This window comes from Glarea lozoyensis (assembly GCF_000409485.1).
Source record: "Glarea lozoyensis ATCC 20868 chromosome Unknown GLAREA5, whole genome shotgun sequence".
Classification (NCBI taxonomy): Eukaryota; Fungi; Ascomycota; class Leotiomycetes; order Helotiales; family Helotiaceae; genus Glarea; species Glarea lozoyensis.
In genome coordinates this window covers 2,392,747-2,412,616 of record NW_007361000.1, presented here as the reverse complement: position 1 = coordinate 2,412,616, position 19,870 = coordinate 2,392,747, and the positions used below count along the sequence as shown (strand labels likewise).

Here is a 19,870-nt window from a genome sequence, read left to right as displayed (position 1 = left end):
TCATCCTCTTAATCTTGATCTATCCTGCTCAAACTTGCAATGAGTTCCCACACTACCCAGTACGAAGCACTTGCAGACCAGATTGAATCCATTCTGCGGGACCCAGAGGCTGCCATCGCGCAGATTGGCGATGAAGTGACTTGCCGTCGATTAAGCGAAGGGGGACGGAAACTCGCGGCTTTTTTGGAACAGCCCAAAGACACGTTGCGAAGAATTGGTTACTCAGTACTTCAAAACCTCCGATTCGAGATTGATAGCTAATGGCAGCTGTTACTAGCATCTCCAGTTACCTCTAGCTCTCGTCGGGGTGGAATCCAAGTTGTTCTCCATTTTGGCAGCCGACCCACGCCCTTGGAACATTGCAGAGCTCACCGAGCGAACCGGCGTGGATAAAAACCTCCTCAGTACTTAATCCTCTCTTCATTGTCTTGAGGAATATTAATCGTTCCCAGAGAGACTACTTCGGTACTATCAAGCTACTGATATCATAGCTCAACTTGACGACGAGACATACCAGACCAACAACGTAACTCGGGCCCTGAGCAACGACGATCATGCAGATTCTCTTCGATGGACGTAAGGAAGCTCGAACTATTATCCCATCTCTGTTCATCACGTTAATGCTGTAATTAGACGCAAAATCACGGCCCAAGGTGCATTGAACTTTCCAGACTGGCTCCAATCGAACAAGTATAAAGATCCCGTTGGCATGTTGCCCACAGCTTGGAGCAGCGCGGTTCAAACTGATAAGCATCCCTACGGATGGTTGGCTGAAAATTCTTGGGCATTGAAGCTTGCGCAGACACACATGAATGTCCAACGGGAAGGGAGGCCATTGTTCTTCGACGCCCTGGACTTCCAAAAGCGCTTCGCAAAAGACACAACCAGCTCAACGGTTCTTTTCGTTGATGTTGGTGGCTCCATAGGACTTCAATCTCGTACTCTGCGGCGGCGGTTTCCGGATCTCCCTGGAAGGGTCATTCTTCAAGATCGACCAGAGATCATACAGCAGGCAAAAGCCGACCTCGCGTCTGCCAAAGTCGAGGCAGAGATATATGATATTTTCACGCCACAGCCCATCAAAGGTATAATTTGCCCACTGAGAAATCCAGGAGAGAGACAATTTGGCTAATATTTTCTTCTTATTTTCGCAAAGGCGCCAGAGCTTACTATCTTCGGAACATTTTTCATGCTTGGGGGGATGCCACTTGCAGAGAGATATTGCTCAATGCTAAAGCCGGCCTGACCGACGGTTCAGTGATTTTGATTGACGAAATCGTGCTACCAGAGCGAGACGCTACAACTCAAGGGGCTCAGCTTGATATAGAAGTGATGATATGCGTAGGTATGTAGACCTGATATTTTTTCATTCCGCTTGGCACACTTGAGCTATGTCTGCAATGGTTTCCGCCTTTCTCGTAATTTTCCGCCGACATCATTACACATCTCCCTGCGGTATATGAAAGAGTTGCTAAAAATAAGAACTTTGCAGGTGGTATAGAACGCACAAAGGCTCAGTGGGAAAATCTACTAAATAGCGCCGGACTACAAATGCTTGAACTGGTCAATTATGACAAGGATTTTGAAGATTGTGTGATCATTGCAGGTCTTCATTAGACATGTCTTCTGTTTGTGACTGGTTCTTGATTGATCTGTATCCAAGCGCTATTTTCTAGCCACTCACGGTTACACCGCCTCAAAGATTTGAGAATAAAGATATATTTTGCTATAATTCTTAGCTGAGAGTACATTGAAATTCAGGCGTCTTCACAAGGGCGCACAGGTCCTATATTACAATTCACACATGGTTACACGGCAATTAAGCACAGATTTTGCTTTGACGCCAATAACAAATTCATCTCTCACCATTCGGAAATCTGAAGCCTCGATGCCTTCGAATTCGAAGTCGAACCGGAGAGCCAGGGCGGCAAGAGTAAAATACAGATCCGCCCATGCCAGGCTGGATGACAATCCTGCGTTAGCAAAGGATATAAATAAGAATTAAATACATGGAAGAAATTAAGAGAGATAAACGTACTACATGCCCGCGCACATTCTTGACCCTCTCGAGAAGGGTGCATAGATCTTGCTAAACTTCTTACGCTTCTCGATATCCATCCAACGGTCAGGAATAAAGCTGTACGGTTCTGGGTACAGCTTTTCATCGAAGTGCATCAGGATCGTTGTCATTCCAACAGGCGTTGCGGCCGGAATGCTCCAGCCTTCGTAGGGAAGGTCTTCAGAAACGATGCGAGCCATTCGTGATCCGATCGCCGGACTCATCCTCAAGGCTTCCATGATAATGGACGTCAAGTACGGCAGCTTCTCCAGCTTTTTCAGGTCCATGATATCATTAGAAGATGATACCCCCTTGACTGTCAGAAGCTCGGCTCGCAGACGTTGAAGGATCTCGGGATTGCTGAAAACATGATACAGTACCAACCTCAACACTCCGGAAACAGTCTCCAACCCAGCACCAACTATGGTTTGGACTTCGTTCAGAACACGTGGTAAGGACTTGTCAGTAGGAAGGAGCTCCGAGTCGACGAGCTCGTCTACAACAGTACGGGGCGAATCTTTCTCGGCGCCGGAGGAGGATGCAGTATTCAGAAGTCTTTCCGTGTCGATGTCGATTTCCTGTAACTATGTCAGCAATTCAACTATATCAGGGGCATACCTGAAGAGCTGCTCTTACCTTAAGAAACTTAAAAAAGACCTTGGCGTCTTCGTTTGCCACTTTGGATACCATTTCAACAGGAATCGATTTTAAAGCTAGACCCAACCGGGGAAAATGTTTCGAGAAGCGCCACAGGTTACCCACGCTCTGGCACATGTTCGCTATAGCAACGTTGAAATCGTCCTTATCTAGACTTCCATATGGTTTATTGAGAATAAAATCACACTGTACATCCTGCACAAGAGCGCCCACAGCCGCGCCCAGATTGATGGTGCTGCCGACCCGACGCATGAGCATACTACAGAGCTTTTCGACATTACGTATAACAACGTCTTGCCGAGCTGCAACCTTGGTCTTGCTAAAGAAATGATTGAGCGGCGAACGGCGGGCTTGATGGAGTTCATCGAGAGAGGTGCTAACAACATGTTAACACTGAAAATGTTTCATCAACACTTAGGGAACAAACAAACAGAATTACGCGGGGAACGAACCAAATTGTGGCACCAGGAGCAACGAACCCGTTACATGCCCATTGATACTTATCCCGACCATCATGCTGGCCATATAGTTTCTCGTAAAAGGCATGATCGAGAATATGAAGTTCATATGGGCTAATACGAATTATAGGACCTGGAACAAAAGATGAGCGAATTAGATAGGAGTTCTGACGAAAGGCGTTGAAGTTCCGGAGACCAAAGCCTGTATACATACCATAGCTTTTGTGCATCTCGGCGATCTTGAAGGTGTATTGCCCTTCGAGAATTAAATCGTAGTAGCCTTCATAACATCGTGTAATAGCGGCCAATTTGGGACCGGGGAATTTTGCCAGAGGGTGAAGGAAGAGACGGTAGCATGCCAGGCTCGCACAATAGATGGCAAGCATAGCAGCCACAACTTTCCATGACAGCAATGAAAGCAACTGATACAAGTCCATGATAGCTCAAAAGAATTTGCAGGTGTTCTTCACTGCGATAGGTGAGGACTTGAAAGAGAATTGTCGCTTTTACTACGTTCTTGATGTGTTTTGAGCAGTTACGTGTTGAGGTTTGAAGTTGGTATACTGTGTTGAACTAAGATCCTGGCTCTTTACAGACAAACTTTCAGCATATGAAAGACTTCCAGCTCATTGTATTGAGAATAAATATCGCACAGTTGTTGAGTGGTCAATTTGTCGGTGGGCTAGTATGTATGTGTGCTTTAGCCTAAGAGTATTTGTGGGAGCGTCTTATCTGTACGTTGCAAGTTATCTTACAAGGTAGGTTCTCTGTGAATCAAAAGAAACCTAGGCTTGCAATTCTGTATGCCAGTTGCCTTCTCCTGATGCTGCAGGCATCACGGATTAAGTGCGATCGTATCGCTCACCCAATCTCACCCTGCTCGCTCAATTGAACAACCAAGTAGATTGAAAGCAACCAACAAACAACGAAATACTGCGCCGTCACGGGCGGAAACTATTTAGCACAATCTGGTGCATAATCCTTGTACTGTTATGAGTGCTACCAACAACTGTCGGCACTTTTGGTGAGCTGCCGGATATACAGATCCGTGGTCCAATTACAGAAACGACTGCAGCACCGTTGCCCTGCAGGCGCAGGGATGTGAAGCCTACGGAGTATGAGAAACTACTGCCTCTTCGAGGGTAATGCTCATCTCTGGATTGGCACTTGAATAGTACTTTCGAACGTAACCTGTCCATACAGGAAGATATAACAGCTTAACATGGATAAACACGCCGTGTGATAAAAGTGTCGCACAGCAGCCAATATGCTTGCCTCACGGTCGGCGCGCGTATCATATCATCATTTTTTAAAGGATTGGTTGGTATGGAGGGAGTCATGTTTACCCCGATTATAGACACGCAAGTCCGCAGAGTACAACTGCGTATTCCTGAGACTCCTTCTTCCAAGCCAACTTGGCCAAGTTCTTGCTTCCTTCAACGCCCAGATATCACCTGTATTACCAGTTTTATATACTGGTGTCTCAATAATGGCCACCGCTCCATCCTCCCTCAATAGACCGTTGTCACCTGAAACTTCTTCTGTACTTGCCAAACCTTACAATGTCAAGACGAAGGAGAAGCCAGTCATTTCTCTAGAGCCAAAGCTCGATCACGAGTATCTGACCGGACTCAAGCTCTTCATCGTTGTGGCCGCCGCGGCCATTGTTGCTTTCCTTATGCTCCTCGACAACATGATCGTGAGCACGGTAAAACGCACCTTCAGATGTACAAAGTTGGTACAGCTAATCATCCCATCTAGGCCATCCCGCGCATCACTGACGAATTTCACTCCCTCGCCGATGTTGGCTGGTACGCCAGTGCATACCAGTTTGGAAGGTACGCATTGCTCACCGACACGAATATGCTCAATTGTCTAATACGCAACTCACCTAGTTCTGCACCGCAGCCATTGACAGGAAGGATCTACAAGTATTTCAACACCAAGGTTCGTATGAAATGTGTGTTGATCGCGTTTCGAGCTTCCAACTAACTGGAACAGTGGACATTTCTGGTCTTTTCCTTTATATTTGAGATTGGCTCAGTCATCTGCGGCGCTGCTACCTCCTCAAACATGTTCATCGTCGGTCGGTTTATTGCTGGTTTTGGCGCCGCAGGTATCGCCACGGGATCTATCACGATCGTTTCACTCTGCGCACCTCTTGAGAAGCGACCACGTAAGTGAAGCTACTAAGCTCATAATATCGCAATATTGTACTGACATTTTTTGCTAGCTCTGCTTGGTTATTCCTTGGGTTGTGAGTATCTGATTGTTCAGCGACCGATCCTAACAGCTCACGGCAACTGACCATGAGTAGTCAAGCTTCTTGGACTTGTTTTAGGGCCTGTCATCGGGGGAGCTTTCACATCTTACACTACTTGGCGCTGGTGTACGTTCGCTTTCAATCCTTTTTACTTGCCTGTATTTCCGCTGACTGTGCCAGGTTTCTATGTGAACGTACCAGTTGGTGCATTGGGAGTGCTTGCCATAGCTTTTCTGCGCATCCCTGAAGAAACACTCAAACCAAAGGCTTGGTCCCTACTCCCCAGAATACATTATCACCTGGATCTTATAGGCTTTGTTCTTTTTGCGCCCGCGATCTTGCAACTTCTCCTCGCTCTTCAATTTGGAGGCCAGGCCTATCCATGGAAGTCACCACAGGTCATCGGCCTCTTCTGCGGTGCCACGGCAAATGCAATTGTCTGGGGCTTCTGGAATCGATACCGCGGAGAAGATGCAATGATCCCTAGCTCGTTGATTCGCCGCTGGAATGTCTTGTTCTCGGGGATCTACGTGGCTTTCCTCACGTCGGCGGTCTACGGAGGCATCTACTATCTCCCACTCTATTTCCAAGCTGTGAATGGAGCGAGTGCAATCAAGAGTGCCGTATATCTTCTTCCAATGATCATAGCACAGCTTATAACCGCTGGGGTCTCAGGTGTCGCGGGTAAGTTAAATAATCATTCAATCATCCAGAACTTAATATGAGAGCTGAACCAACTGGCAGTGAGTAAAATCGGCTACGTGATTCCGGTAGCTGTGTTCTCGACGGTATTCCTTTCCATAGGAACTGGTCTCTACTCCCTTCTCCAACCTGGCACCTCAAGCGGTGAATGGATTAGTTTTCAGATTCTTGGAGGTATCGGCTTTGGATCTGGGCTACAATTGGTTCGTCTCCTCGCTTCTAGAACTCCATCAACACATCGCTGATTTGTTTTAACTGGATCCAGGCTATCATAGCTGTCCAGGCAGCGATGGATAGCGAGGAGCTCCCTTCTAGCATTGCTTTTGTCGTCTTCAGTCAAGCATTGGGGCCCACCATCGTAATGGCCCTTTACAATATCATCTTCCTCGAAAGCTTCCAGTCGCAAATCAAGAATTATGCGCCCAGTGTCAGCCCAACAGCCGTAATAAATGCCGGTGCTACTGGATTTCGTTCCTTTACCTCGCCTGCAGATCTTCCTGGTGTGCTGAAGGCATATGCAAATAGTATCGATCGCATCTTTTATTTCGCCGCAGCGCTAGCGGCAGTTTGTGGGATATTCCTGTGGGGAATGGGATGGCATGATTTGCGGAAGCCAAAAGGCAAAGTTCCAAGTACCGAAGAGAACTGTACAATCGCTACAAGCAAAGCCACGGATGCCCAATTGCCCAACGAGGAGGGGGAGAAAATATCTTGAGTAGCAATCTTGCCTCTTTCTTTACAAGCACAAGTACCTACTTTCGCAGAGAAGGTACAAATAGTACTACGCTGTCGCCACGCCTGCTTTAAGTACAACTTTCAATGTACCACCACCAGTGTAGCTCACATACCAGATTTCCTAGCTTCTTATACCAATCTTAAGAAATTATAATTCAAGATACCACACTTCTTCCAGTGCCCTTTTTCGTTTCATTAACCGGTACCTGCGGGGTTATCGGGACAAATCTGAGTAAAAGGTTATTATGTCTAGTATTTACGCTCACTATAAAAAGAAGTGAACAAGGAGACAAGGTAAACACCACTCTTCAACTCCTAGTTACTAACAAGTCGGGTCTTATCGTCTGCAAATGAAAAACAATAGCAGAAGATCCTCCTTCCTTATCCCGGGTTTGCCTCATTCGAAACGTAACCGCTTGTTGTCTTGGTTTTGAAGTTCGCGACTTCACAATTACGAATGGGTCAACCACTTCGTTGGATGGACTTCGTGCACACTCTCGCTACCCATTTGATTACTGAGAACTCCTCATCGTCCTGCCTCTTCACAAAGAGACCAATAGTTTCATGATATCAACGTCTGTGGAGTTTCCGCTGCTCAATAAATAAGCCGACAGTGTGGATTTTCACGTTCTAAAGCACTTCAAAAACGGCTGATACATTATCTAGAGTTTGTTAAATTCGAGCTTACCAAAACGCCTTGTAGATCCACGCCGGCAGGTGATGAGAGTTACCACAAATCAGTATTGTATAGTCAAGTCCTGTAAATCAGGGAGACATTACGATGTTTACATGTTCTCGCTCAATTTCCGACTGCTCTACGACGGATACCATCCTCCGTCTATTGCCCATACTTTGTTCGTAATATATCCGTTAGCTACCATAAGGTCGACAACACTCGCAATCTCATCCGGCCTTCCCAATCGACCCACTGGAACCTTAGCCTTCAGTTCTTCGCCGCCTTTCGGAAGCATAGTGGTATCCTCAATCAAAGCGGGGGCGACCGCATTGAAGGTAATACCATCTTTGGCATATTTTGACGCAAGAAAATGTAGCATTCCATGCAAAGCGCTCTTACTACTCGCATAGTGAGGGCCAACAACACCACCAGTTAATGCCGCCACGGAGGAATTATAAATTACTCGACCGAATCCTTCTTCGAGCATAGAAGGTACAACCAGTTGCGTCAAGTGATACGAGGATAAAGTGTTCACTCTCCATGTCTTCTCGAAGGTTTCGAGGGAAACATTTTCGAGCTGACCTGTCGGCCCAGAAGCGTCAGATGTTGTGCCCGCATTTGCGAAGAGTACATTAATCGTGCCCATCTGTCTGATAGTCTCGGAATGAAGACGAGAAACTTCTTCAGATGACGCAAGGTCTGCTTGTATTGAAATAACCTTGATGGACGGATCCAGCGACTTGATCTCGACTTGGATTTCTTGCAGCTTTGCACTATTCGAGTTGTAGTGTAACGCGATAGCTTCCACCTTATACGTCGATGTCGACTGAGCAAGTTGAACTGCTGTTCTTGCTCCAATTCCTCCACTCGCACCAGTAATCAATATTCGCAGCCGTGTCATTCTGTATAGGAAATTATCAATGTATCATTGCAGGTCGCTAGTTGCCAAGATGGGGTCCATCTCAAAATTTTAATGCCGTCATTGATCCGGCAAAAACTCGTGATCCCTCCTGTCACGATTTTCTTGCGGTCTTTTTAAGGTTATGCCTTTCTTCATTTGCATAACTCTAGTTACATACATTTTTGCGATATCTGAAAACTAAAATCAGACGTCTTGCGATGCAACAATATAGTCTCACAGTCTACACTTCCAAACTCCTTATCCATGCCCAAAAATACTCCTGAGTGCGATAACCTTCCCACGAATACTCATTTTATTTATACAGAAAGTAGCTCTTCCTTGCTCGTAACATCGTTTCTGATACATAGTGCATATTGTCAAAACACCCTTCAGACGAATGCAGCTGGATAAAGACCAGTGTTCTTCTTCTGCTCTTCCCCTCCAGTCTGAGAACTTGCTAGCTTCGAACGCTCCCTCAACCTCGAACCATACTTAAACATGACGATTGGTATTAAACTGAGAATTGTGCCAAAAATGGAGAGCATAAGACCAGCATATTGACTTCCGACATTATGGAAGAACTGCGATGCGAACAGCGGAGCTACGCCTCCCAGTGTGTTCCTCATTAGACCCTGGCCTGCAATTGCGGAAGAAGAATTTTCACCGTAGCAATCAGATGTGTAGCTGTAAGTTGACTCAAAGATGAAGAATATTCCAGCTGAAATTGGTGCCAGTGCGATAGTTGGGGCAATCCAAGGAAGATACCCGTATTGCGTGAAGCTATAGATAAAGAGACCAACAGGCAGTAAGGGAGCACCAAACATTGCGCCGTAAAGTCTGGACTCTGGAAGGATTCGTCGATCTCGAGCCGCCATGATCTGTTTGTATTTCCGAATCTGCAGAAAATTGGCGGCAAAACCTATTGTGACGCCGACACATAATGAAATGTAGGGTAGACCAGCAACACCTTCGCTCCATCCTCGTTTCTCTTCAAATGTGATGGAGATAACGCTGAGGAAAAGAAACGTAACGAACCATGCAAAGGCGATGAAAAGACCCCATGCAAACACAACAGGCTCTGTCGCTAACATTTTAACCGCTTTCACACTCGAGTTGTGAAGCATTTCCTTTAAATCTTTTGCTTCCAAGTCCATCTCGGCTTTATATCGTTCATCGCCAGTTGCAGCTCGAAGTGCCTTTGCACGCTTGTGTAAGGTGACACCACCTCTTGTCTCCCTCAGTCCAAGTATGATGAGAATGAGCAGCGGCACATTGGCGAGCCCCTGAATACCTTCGATCCATCTCCAGCCAATAGTCTCGTCAATGAATCCAGCATATATTGGAGCAGCGACTGTCCCGAAGATTGCTACGTACGCAAAACATGCCATGGGGATTGCTCGATCGTCTGGTCGATAGATATCGCTGAAAGTTCCTCCAACAAGGATTGTTCCAACACATCCAAAAAGACCTTGTAGCACACGCATCACCAGAATGGTGGCGATGTTCTTTCCGAGAGCCAACCCAATAAAGACGAGGATGAAAAGTGCGTAGGCTCCAACATAGATGACTCTCCTTCCCACGAGCTCACAAAATGGAGCTAGGAACAGAGGCGCAAGAGCACAAGCAAAATTGAAACAAAATAGTCCCAGTTGACCCAACTCATTCGAGACGCCAAAATCATCTGTCATGTTCCCAATACCACTACTGTAAGATGTTGTTGCGAGACCAATAAAGAGAGTCATCAAGCATAGTAATGCTGTGATGAATGCTTTCCGCCCTGCATTCCAGTTGAATGGATCTTGTGGATCATCGTGGGTAAATCGAAGTAAAATGTATTCCTTTCCGTCGTGTTCGGTCATTTCCCACAACGTCAAAGGCATATCGATATCGACCTCCTTCAAAGAGTTCCCTGCAAGTTTATCCCCCTCGCTTCCGTGATGTTCTGTGAGATATTGTCCTCCACATATCCGTCCAGATCTTTGCTTTGCGACGTTCTCTTCTTGTTTCGCATCCGGTACTCCTGGTGAAGCTTCATACTTTTGGGCCTCATGCAACGTGCTTTCCTCGCTCTTCTCTCCAACAACTGGATTTGATTGATGAGAAATTGCTGGCATATCGACAAGTGATGGCAAAGTTATTTAGGGCGCTCTCTGAGTCCAGAGGAAACCTTCTGCTTTTGACACATCGCGGAGAGGCGATGATGCATAATTTCAAATCCAATCTGTGGACCTGTTCACTTAATCCGGTTGCTCTATACTACTCAGTCGTGGCAATCACCGTCATGTCTAAGGGTCCCCGAAATAGGACCGCGGTTTTAAAGAGATACTCGAGCATATCCAAAATCCACCTTTTTGGAAAAAACCCAATTTTGCCATGACGCTTGGGAGCTAGATTGAAGATCGGTTTTGAAACTTTGCCGCATTGAACGTAGCTCCGTGGGTCTGATAGTTCTAGCTTCCGCATTCCAGCGCTTTAGAACAACGTCAAAATCTTCGCTGTTAAAATGTGAATTCCTCTCAAGTTGGGAGTTTCCACAAATAATGTCGTTACCGACGAACCTGGGTCATCTTTTGCCTGCAGACATCCTCTTTTCCAATTAGGTTATCCTAGAATTCATCTCTTCGTTCTTCGAAAAAGCCAACGTCTTTATTGAACGATAATAGAAAAACGGGTTCATCCCGATGGCCAAATCCACTGATCCACTGATCCACGGCAGTACCGGACCCCTAGTTTGGATTTCTGGTGCAGCTGTATCGAGAGCGAGCCAAATTGTCAGGCTCCGATGTATCAACGAACTACTCTGAACAATGGCACTTTCCACGGAACACCCGAGGGAGATATCGCTGGTCCGGACTGTTACTGACTCGGAAGGGCTGCGTTGTCGTTGGATTTAGGGAAGTGTTCACCTTGAATCCGATTCTAGGTCGATGATGGCGCGTATGCTGTGCGCCACCGAGCACGTCGAGTCCTTTTTCTGTCGCTCGAATATGCTTAGAATCAACTGAGGGTGTTATTCGGATAATTTTGCTACCTCAAACATAGATCCACCACGCTATTTCAACGTCATCGCGCTTGGTTTCCTTATCTCGGTCAAACCTTTTCAATTGTGCGAAATCCTTCCGAGGACCCTCTTATTGCCACCCACTTTAAACCTCAATATCTCACCGTGCGAGTGCCAACACGATGGTTATTGTGGGTTACAGGCAGCTGGACACGGGTGAGCGGCTATTTTGAAATGTTTTTCTTATCAAAATAATCGCGGAACCGTGTTAATCTGGTATCTCATTCCAGAGCTTCTGCTTTACCCGTCAGCTTAAATTTCCTTTTCAAATTGTTGCCCTCCATTTCGCGTTATCAGTCTCGGAACATCTTCAAAACTTCAACAAGGTCGGCCCTCAATTCTTTCCAAGATGCTACAACCTTCGAGTGATTGGTTCAGGCACCGCTATCCCTCAAGGCGTAACATTTCCGGGTGCAAACCATGCGAGCGATACTGGGCTCGTCTTTGACGTGCAGTCGAGCAATACAAATTATCCCTCGCTTGGTCCGGCTATGTACAAAAGCCAGACCAGTGTAACACTGGAACCAAAGAGTATAGTTGTAATAAGTCCCACCGGGAATACGACGGCAGACCTTGATTACAACAAGGCCGAGAAAGCAGCACTATATTATCAAGTGACGAACTCTGCGTATTTCGATTCTATTGGAGGCTGAGAGCTTTTAGAGACTTGCCACTCGTTGCCTCTATTATTGTTTGTAAGTAGTTGCGAGAAAGATCGGACATGACTTCAATGCTCAAAGTCAATGTTCCCACGTTTGACTTCAACTTTGAACGTCAGAAATGAATGCGATTAATCCCTTGAAGTCTCAGTGTTTTGCAAAAATACACCAACCGAATGACTTTGGGGTTTTGACTGCGGATCTCGTGTCCAGCTCATTTTGCCAGGCAATTTTTATCCTTGAATGGTCTTGGACGCTGCAGTGAGTAGAAGAGATTGATTGGACCCTTATTGTGATCACAAGCACACGCCCAAGGGTCTTTGATAAATAAATGTGATTATAATTATGTTACATTTGAAGTTCCGCTCAATGTGCAACCAAGAATGCCCAATTCAATGACAGTTCTTGGATCCTCATCCATTCTATACTGTAGAGGGTTTGCCAAAGCATTGCCGGCCAAGTCAAAATTTGGCACCCATCATCATCGGAACGGCCATCAAAGATGAGCCACCGACAAGCAGCAGTAACAGCACAGATCGATCTTGAAAATGGTATAACGCATTCTCCTATCTTTGTCCGCTCACCAGTGACATACGACTCAGCAACGAAGAGGAGTAGCGACGACAGCGGCGTTGGGTACGGCGACGGCGGTATTCGGTACGACGGCAGCAGCAGCAGCCGGAACAACCATATCAACACAGGACTCATATGTTTGCTGTGCACCGGTACCAAACCAGAACCATTGCATAACCTGATGACATTAGTTCATTATCTTTTGAACAGCGATAAAAACTTACACATGCTCCAGCAACAGCACACTTAGCCCCTAAGGTGGTTGGGATTGTAACATCGAAATCCGTGTTGTTTGCGGGAAGGACAGCCAACGACTCGTCAGCGTAACTGGCAAACTCGATCAAAGGCTGGCCGATTGCAGTGTTGGTCGCCGTATCGATGATACTGACGTTCATTGGACCTTCGTGTGGGATAGGCAAAATAGCTTTCATGTTTACTACTTCTCCAGGAGCAAACTCTTGAACATTGGCTACATTGTCCTCAAATTGCAGTCCCTTACACAGAAACAAAGGACAGGCAGTGGCGTTGAATCCTGGGATAAGAGCAGCAGCTTCAGGCATATCTTCCACGTGAGAGGTGACATCGGCTTGGACGAGAGCTGCTACTGATGCTCCGCAATTGTCGATCATTGCTTGTCCAACAGCCCGAACCGGTGGTGAAGTGATTACCCCATGTGCAGATATCGAGGTGGCCAAGCCAGCGAGAATGATGGTTGATAACATGATGAAGGATCGGGTAGTGTATTGAGGAGATGCAATAAAAGTATAAAATTATAATAAATAAAAGTGACCAGCACAACGAATGTCAGTTGAAAACAAAAAAAAACTGGTATCTGAGAGAAATGAACGGAGGATTCCCAAGCTTTCCTGGGTACCGCGAGATACTTATGAGGTCCAGCAGGAAGGGACAGGCAAGAACTCGGTTAGATGATGGGATTCATGAATTTCCGCATCCACAGTGGATATCTAGCACGAAACCCATATTGCGTAGTTTCCCTGTACTTGGATGTCGAAACCGCAGACCGACAAATGAGACTCCTTGTGAGGTTCATTTCTTGAACCGGAGGAGCCGTTCCTGGCGTGTCGAGACATATATCGTTTGAGCTGCCGTCGCCAAGAAGCATGCTCGCGACGCGTTTGCGTAAATGGGACGTTTTACGCGACTTGGCACAAAGCTTAGACAGAGCCAAACTCGGTTGAAGCTATTCAAAACCAGCAAACCCTTATTAAGGAAAAGCAGGTGAGAGTTGGATGATGATTAACATAAGAAGGATTTGAATCGAATCTGTTCTGTGATGTTGACGACACGGAACGCACTGCGGCTGGAACCGAACTTCCCGTCGTGTCGTCACGAAGCTAAGGGTCACATGACTTGTGCGACGCCGAGGACGGCGCATAAAAATATACCCGTCACCGCTTTATATCGTCACTCGCGATGCCGAAATAGCAAGGGCAGTATCCGGCGACGGAGATAGATTTCAATTGCTGATATCTTTGTCGCCGGTGTTCTTTTTCATTTGTCCTCCATGTACATACTTCCATACTGAAATTCAAAATGGCTTCAAGGAGAATCAGTCCCATTTGCTTGTCGCGGTGCAACCAGACCGTCCTTCGTCAATCAACTCGCTCAAGATCAATATTCCCCTCCCCGTGTAATAACACGAGTCGACAGCTTAGCACAACATCATTATTGCGAGAAGAGAAGGCAAATGTAGGGAAGAAGCGTGATCCAGCTCCAAAGATTGTCAGAGGGCAGTCGAAATTGTATAGAGATGCAGATGAAGCTGTCGCCGATATAAAGAGTGGCTCGACGATATTGAGTGCTGGATTTGGGTTATGCGGGACAGCAGGTATTTGTTCTTAATTTGGGCTGTGACTGTGGATTCTGATCTGTTGTTCAACTAGAAACTATTATTGCTGCAATTGAGCGTAGAGGCAAAGAATCTTTACACTCTCTGACCGCCGTCTCGAACAATGCTGGAGCGGGAGGTGGTGGGGGACTTTCGCCTCTGGTCATGAGCGGGCAGATTAATCGACTGATTCTATCATTTATTGGCACAAACAAGACGTTAGAGAAGAAATATTTGTCAGGAGAAATTGCAATTGAGCTTTGTCCGCAAGGAACAATCGCAGAAAGAATACGAGCTGGAGGAGCGGGTATTCCAGCATTCTTTACCCCAACGGGAATCAGTAAGTCAAACGATGGTCTTGCCTGCATCACTCGCTCATAACCTTCAGACACACTCCTGCAATCAGGCGACATTCCGGTAAGGCTAGGAGCTGTTGACGAAGCTACCGGCAAGGCGACGATTCTCGAAAAAGGCACACCACGAGAAACACGAATATTCGACGGCAAAGTCTATGGAATGGAACGTGCGATCAAGGCGGATGTTGCGATCATTCGAGCACATAAAGTTGATGAAGAAGGAAATGTTCAATTCAGATATACTACCAAAGCATTTGGCCAGGTCATGGGGAAAGCTGCCAAACTTACGATTGTTGAGGCAGAACAAATCGTTCCAGTTGGAGAGATCCATCCAGATCAAGTTCATCTCCCTGGAATCTACGTCAACCGAATTGTGCCTGCCAAGGCCGAGAAAGTGATTGAGATTCGGAAACTGCGTGAGACAGCTGGGAAAGAGGGTGTGGAAAAGTCAAGCGGCCAGTTGAGAAGAGAGAGGATTGCAAAGAGAACTGCAAAGGAGCTTAAAAATGGATATTATGTAAACCTCGGAGTTGGTAAGTCAGAAGAACTTCAAGAACGAGAAACCAGTACTGATTAGTTAGGCATTCCAACATTGGCACCGTCATTCTTACCAGCAGACTCCAAGGTGTGGATTCAATCCGAGAATGGACTTCTTGGGATGGGAGCTTATCCTACAGAGGATGAAATTGACGCGTATGTGCTTTGAGATACGCTGAGTTCGGCTGCTAATATCGTGATAGTGATATAATCAACGCCGGGAAAGAGACAGTGACTATCGTTCCAGGAGGCTCAACTTTCGATAGCGCCGAATCATTCGCTATGATTCGTGGTGGACATATCGATGTTTCTGTTCTTGGTGTAAGTGCTTTTTGAAGCTTTTATTAGGCAGTGCTAATCTTCAATCAGGCACTAGAAGTCAGCGCGAACGGTGATCTCGCCAACTTCATGATACCTGGAAAGGTGTTCAAAGGAATGGGTGGTGCAATGGATCTAGTCGGTAATCCAGATCAGACGAAGATCGTGGTAGCTACCGATCATGTTGCGAAGGATGGAAGTCCTAAGATTGTGGAGATGTGTGCATTACCATTGACTGGTGCAAGATGTGTTTCTACAATCATCACAGATTTGGTAAGTCGTGTCCATATAGGACATCGCGGAGCACGTGCTAACAGTCAATCCACAGTGTGTATTTGAAGTCGATAGAGCCAAGGGAGGGCTCACTTTGACAGAGTTGGCGGAGGGTGTTGAGGTTGATGAAATTAAGAAGAAGACAGGAGCCAAATTTGCTGTTTCAGATAACATCAAGTCGATGGAATGAGGAAACCATTAATTATGAAATCTATGATGCTTATACGAACTAGAAAGGTCGATATATATGTCTAATGTACACCACAACCTACGTCTATTTAGAAAATTTATCTCTAATTACAGCTTCGATTTAACCATCCCTGGTGCAAATGTGCTACCCTTCCCCTCACCCAACGCCTCAACAATAGAATCTACACTCTTCAACAGCCACATATTACCCTCATCACTCGCCAACCACTCACCACCCTCAACAACAGACTCCCCTTCCGCCTTCGCACTCCCATCATCATAAGCCTTGCGCAGTCCAAACACATGACTAGTAACCTGCGGCCCAACACCCGTCTGCGATCTCAAACACGCAACCGCAACGATACTGGTCAACACCCTGCCCACCTTCGCCCCCTCGGGAAGATGCGATGGATCAGCGAATAAAGCACCATACTCGTGATTCAAAATGTGAACTGGGAGATCTGGATGTGAGTCTGCTAACTTTGATTCTAACTTGGTGGAGAAGGGCGCGTAGATGGAGTTCCAGAGGTTTTGGCCTCGTGAGATAATGGCTTGAATATTTTGTTCTGAGGGGATTCGAGAGGGTTTGGTTGATAGGGATGAGATTATTTCTTGGGGGAGGCTGTTGCGGAATGCGCCTAAGCAGTTTATTGTTCGGGGGACCTGTGAGGGTTAATATCTGGTTTCTGACAATTCATTTGTGAACTTACTCCATTGAACCCTATACATTTCAATCCAACTTCTCTCATAAGCTCGGCTGTCTGTACGGCTTGCTTCTTGTCCCCTGAGCTTTCGGTCGCGAGTTTATATAACTCCGTCAATGACTCTGGGGAATTCATCGTCATTGTTGCGGCTGTCTGATTTCAATTAGCACACGGCTTTCTCATACAAAGATGATTTACGAACAGAAAATGTAAGCCATGCCGGAACTCCAACATTTTTCGAACTTGCTTCTTGTCGTAACTTCTCATAAACCGATCGAATTTGAGGACTTGCTGGTAACGTGTTCGGTTTCGCGTAGGGCGCTGCAATGAGCGCCTTCAAAGACGACGATAGCTTGGACATGATTTGCCTTGATCAGCTATCACCTTAGCAAATTCACAAAACCCAATTGCAATTATATTCTGTTTCTCGGTGCCTATGAAAACCCCGAGCATCAAAGTCAATGATGTTGTTTAAACCTCGGCCTGACATCGGGATCTCGGCGCCAAAAAGAATGACCGAGCGGCGAAAGAAATTATAAGCTTTCTCCGGTGGCTCGGTGGTGGAAATGTTTAGTTCGGTTTTTCTTAAATTGCCTTTTGTCATGGTCAGCGACTAGTATTTGACAGGCCTTGTCAACGGCGATGCTATTACTAGGCCAGTGAATCAACGACTGGTGATAGGTGGTGCTCGAGATGTGTAATCCACCGTGTATCCCAGCGGATGCATAGGAGGGTGGATACACTCGTGCTACCCCGCCATTTACCCCGGAGGAAGGTGAGAGATAAGTACGAGAGCTTTGCAGACTTTATCTGTATCTGCCTTTTCAACTACGCGGGCTGTTTCCTGGTTCATTTCCCTCTTCACAATGGCTACGCAAGACCGTGACGAGAAGCGAGGCAGCGAGGAGATGGCGGACGAGATGTTTGTTGAGAAGATCGATCAGAGGCCGACTGTAAGCACATATACAGAAGATGCTGCGATGACAAGACGGATTCTTTTGAAACTTGATCTCAGGTTCGCTACACGGGCTTTGCAATCTTTCCTTCAAGTAGACTGACAATCCTTCAGGATTCTTCCTGTTCTTGCACTCCTATTTCTTTGCTCCTTTCTAGACCGCACGAATGTCGGTAACGCAAAGCCATATGGTTTGGAGAAGACTCTGGGAATGACCGATCGTCAATACGATACTGGGTTGGCTGTGTATTATGCCACTTACATTGCGAGGTAAGCCTTTCGACACAATTCAAGCTCGAGCGACAAGCGTCAATGGCACCAAAATATCATTTCCAGTGCTTGAGAAGTGGCTAATACGTCGGCACTAGCGAAATACCAAGTAACCTTATCCTGAAGAAAGTGTCACCCAAGATATGGCTTCCTGCTCTCACTGTGATGTGGGGACTGGTGACAATGTGTCTTGGTTTCGTTCGAAATTATCCTGGCTTTGTTGTTGTACGAGCAGTATTGGGTATCACAGAAGGTGGACTTTTGCCAGGTATCGTAAGTCTATTACCATCCATCATAAAGGTTGCACCTGACGAAAGTTCAAGGTCTTATATCTGTCTTCTATGTACACTCGTGGCGAGATGGCCCTTCGCTTGGGATTATTTTACACAGCGGCATCATTGAGCGGTGCTTTTGGTGGTCTTCTCGCGAGAGGACTCACATCAATTGGAGATGTAGGGGGACAAGCAAAATGGACCTGGATTTTTATTATTGAAGGGCTTATAGTGAGAATCTTGCATCCGATGTTAAGCTTCCGCTAACAGAAACAGACAATGCTTGTTGGGACAATATCATACTTCCTACTACCAAACAACGTCGATACTGCATCGTTTCTGCGTGAAGATGAACGCATCTTTGCGAGAGCCCGTCTCCATCTGGATGTCCCATCCCGATTAGCCCAAGACGGAAACCCTTCTCAACATGAGTCGTTTCAATGGTCCGAGGTTATGCGAGGCCTCTTCAACATCTCGACCTGGTTATCCGCATCTGCATACTTTGGTATCCTAGCAGGACTTTATTCCTTCGGTCTATTCCTTCCAACAATCATCGTCGAACTCGGCTACACAGCCAACGAAGCACAACTCTGGTCCGTCATTCCCTACGCAGTAGCCTCAGTCATCACAGTCGTTATTTCCATCCTCTCCGACCGTCTCAAACTTCGAGGAGTGATCATGCTTTTCGTTCTCATCCCCGCAATCATTGGATACGCAGTGATCGCCAACATAAGCGCTTCGCACCCCAAGGTCAAGTATGGAATGACATTCTTGATGGCCACAGGGATGTACGCAAGCGTTCCATGTGTGTTAGTCTGGAACTCCAATAATTGTGCGGGCCACTACAAACGAGCCACGACGACGGCGCTTCAATTGGCAATCGCAAACAGTGGAGGTTTCGTCGCGACGTTTATTTACCCCGCCAAAGATAAGCCAAATTTTCACAAGGGACATACTGTTGTGCTTGGACTTCTGGTATCTGCTTGGTTTCTGTAAGTTTACTGAGTCATGAGAGAGTGTAAGCTGACTGGAATTAGGGTGCTGCTCAATGTACTTTATTGCGCAAAAGTCAACAAAGACAAAGAAAATGGCAAGTACGATGAATTCATTGGGTGCGGAGATGATCGAGATCCAGATTTCAAGATGGTTCTATAAAATCCTCACAACTAGACTGGGTATGTAAACATAATATGCCTGTATTATTTACATCACCTGCAAATTTAGAAACATTATTGACCCAAAACACAATAAAATATCTATCGAAAAAAAAGTACTAAACATCTAACACCCATACATCTTCATATCTCCAACTCTCTAAGTTTAAGCAGATTTTCCCTTGGCCTTCTTTGCGGCAATCTGAGCTTCGGTGTGATGTGGCTCTGGAGTTCGCTCTTCAACCTCAC

At 46.2% G+C, this 19,870-nt stretch overlaps 9 protein-coding genes across 9 annotated transcripts; 4 read left to right on the top strand and 5 right to left on the bottom strand.

The window, feature by feature from the left end:
- Positions 1-39: 39 nt before the first annotated feature.
- On the top strand, positions 40-1,617 carry GLAREA_04991 (S-adenosyl-L-methionine-dependent methyltransferase; the record flags this gene model as incomplete). Its single annotated transcript, XM_008087368.1, has 6 exons — positions 40-225; positions 278-404; positions 492-576; positions 634-1,085; positions 1,157-1,345; positions 1,493-1,617. The coding sequence occupies 6 exons, from the start codon at positions 40-42 to the stop codon at positions 1,615-1,617; spliced, it is 1,164 nt and encodes a 387-aa protein (XP_008085559.1).
- Positions 1,618-1,791: 174 nt separating this feature from the next.
- GLAREA_04990 (Cytochrome P450) lies at positions 1,792-3,611 on the bottom strand (the record flags this gene model as incomplete). Its single annotated transcript, XM_008087367.1, has 5 exons — positions 1,792-1,960; positions 2,039-2,637; positions 2,696-3,092; positions 3,148-3,307; positions 3,389-3,611. 5 exons carry the CDS (start codon positions 3,609-3,611, stop codon positions 1,792-1,794), a joined length of 1,548 nt encoding a protein of 515 aa, XP_008085558.1.
- A 1,052-nt stretch (positions 3,612-4,663) lies between these two features.
- On the top strand, positions 4,664-6,854 carry GLAREA_04989 (MFS general substrate transporter; the record flags this gene model as incomplete). Its single annotated transcript, XM_008087366.1, has 9 exons — positions 4,664-4,873; positions 4,936-5,012; positions 5,070-5,121; positions 5,176-5,350; positions 5,408-5,431; positions 5,492-5,563; positions 5,618-6,121; positions 6,182-6,342; positions 6,405-6,854. 9 exons carry the CDS (start codon positions 4,664-4,666, stop codon positions 6,852-6,854), a joined length of 1,725 nt encoding a protein of 574 aa, XP_008085557.1.
- Positions 6,855-7,689: 835 nt separating this feature from the next.
- Positions 7,690-8,451, bottom strand: GLAREA_04988 (NAD(P)-binding Rossmann-fold containing protein; the record flags this gene model as incomplete). Its single annotated transcript, XM_008087365.1, has 1 exon — positions 7,690-8,451. The coding sequence occupies one exon, from the start codon at positions 8,449-8,451 to the stop codon at positions 7,690-7,692; it is 762 nt and encodes a 253-aa protein (XP_008085556.1).
- A 389-nt stretch (positions 8,452-8,840) lies between these two features.
- Positions 8,841-10,565, bottom strand: GLAREA_04987 (MFS general substrate transporter; the record flags this gene model as incomplete). The annotated part of the gene is made up of 1 exon (XM_008087364.1): positions 8,841-10,565. The coding sequence occupies one exon, from the start codon at positions 10,563-10,565 to the stop codon at positions 8,841-8,843; it is 1,725 nt and encodes a 574-aa protein (XP_008085555.1).
- A 2,204-nt stretch (positions 10,566-12,769) lies between these two features.
- Positions 12,770-13,466, bottom strand: GLAREA_04986 (uncharacterized protein; the record flags this gene model as incomplete). Its single annotated transcript, XM_008087363.1, has 2 exons — positions 12,770-12,922; positions 12,969-13,466. 2 exons carry the CDS (start codon positions 13,464-13,466, stop codon positions 12,770-12,772), a joined length of 651 nt encoding a protein of 216 aa, XP_008085554.1.
- An 832-nt stretch (positions 13,467-14,298) lies between these two features.
- Positions 14,299-16,267, top strand: GLAREA_04985 (NagB/RpiA/CoA transferase-like protein; the record flags this gene model as incomplete). Its single annotated transcript, XM_008087362.1, has 7 exons — positions 14,299-14,593; positions 14,649-14,933; positions 14,982-15,482; positions 15,531-15,642; positions 15,690-15,807; positions 15,856-16,077; positions 16,133-16,267. 7 exons carry the CDS (start codon positions 14,299-14,301, stop codon positions 16,265-16,267), a joined length of 1,668 nt encoding a protein of 555 aa, XP_008085553.1.
- A 107-nt stretch (positions 16,268-16,374) lies between these two features.
- Positions 16,375-17,331, bottom strand: GLAREA_04984 (AhpD-like protein; the record flags this gene model as incomplete). The annotated part of the gene is made up of 3 exons (XM_008087361.1): positions 16,375-16,929; positions 16,977-17,123; positions 17,173-17,331. The coding sequence occupies 3 exons, from the start codon at positions 17,329-17,331 to the stop codon at positions 16,375-16,377; spliced, it is 861 nt and encodes a 286-aa protein (XP_008085552.1).
- Positions 17,332-17,836: 505 nt separating this feature from the next.
- Positions 17,837-19,622, top strand: GLAREA_04983 (MFS general substrate transporter; the record flags this gene model as incomplete). The annotated part of the gene is made up of 6 exons (XM_008087360.1): positions 17,837-17,985; positions 18,040-18,195; positions 18,294-18,468; positions 18,519-18,698; positions 18,744-19,459; positions 19,505-19,622. 6 exons carry the CDS (start codon positions 17,837-17,839, stop codon positions 19,620-19,622), a joined length of 1,494 nt encoding a protein of 497 aa, XP_008085551.1.
- Positions 19,623-19,870: the final 248 nt, after the last annotated feature.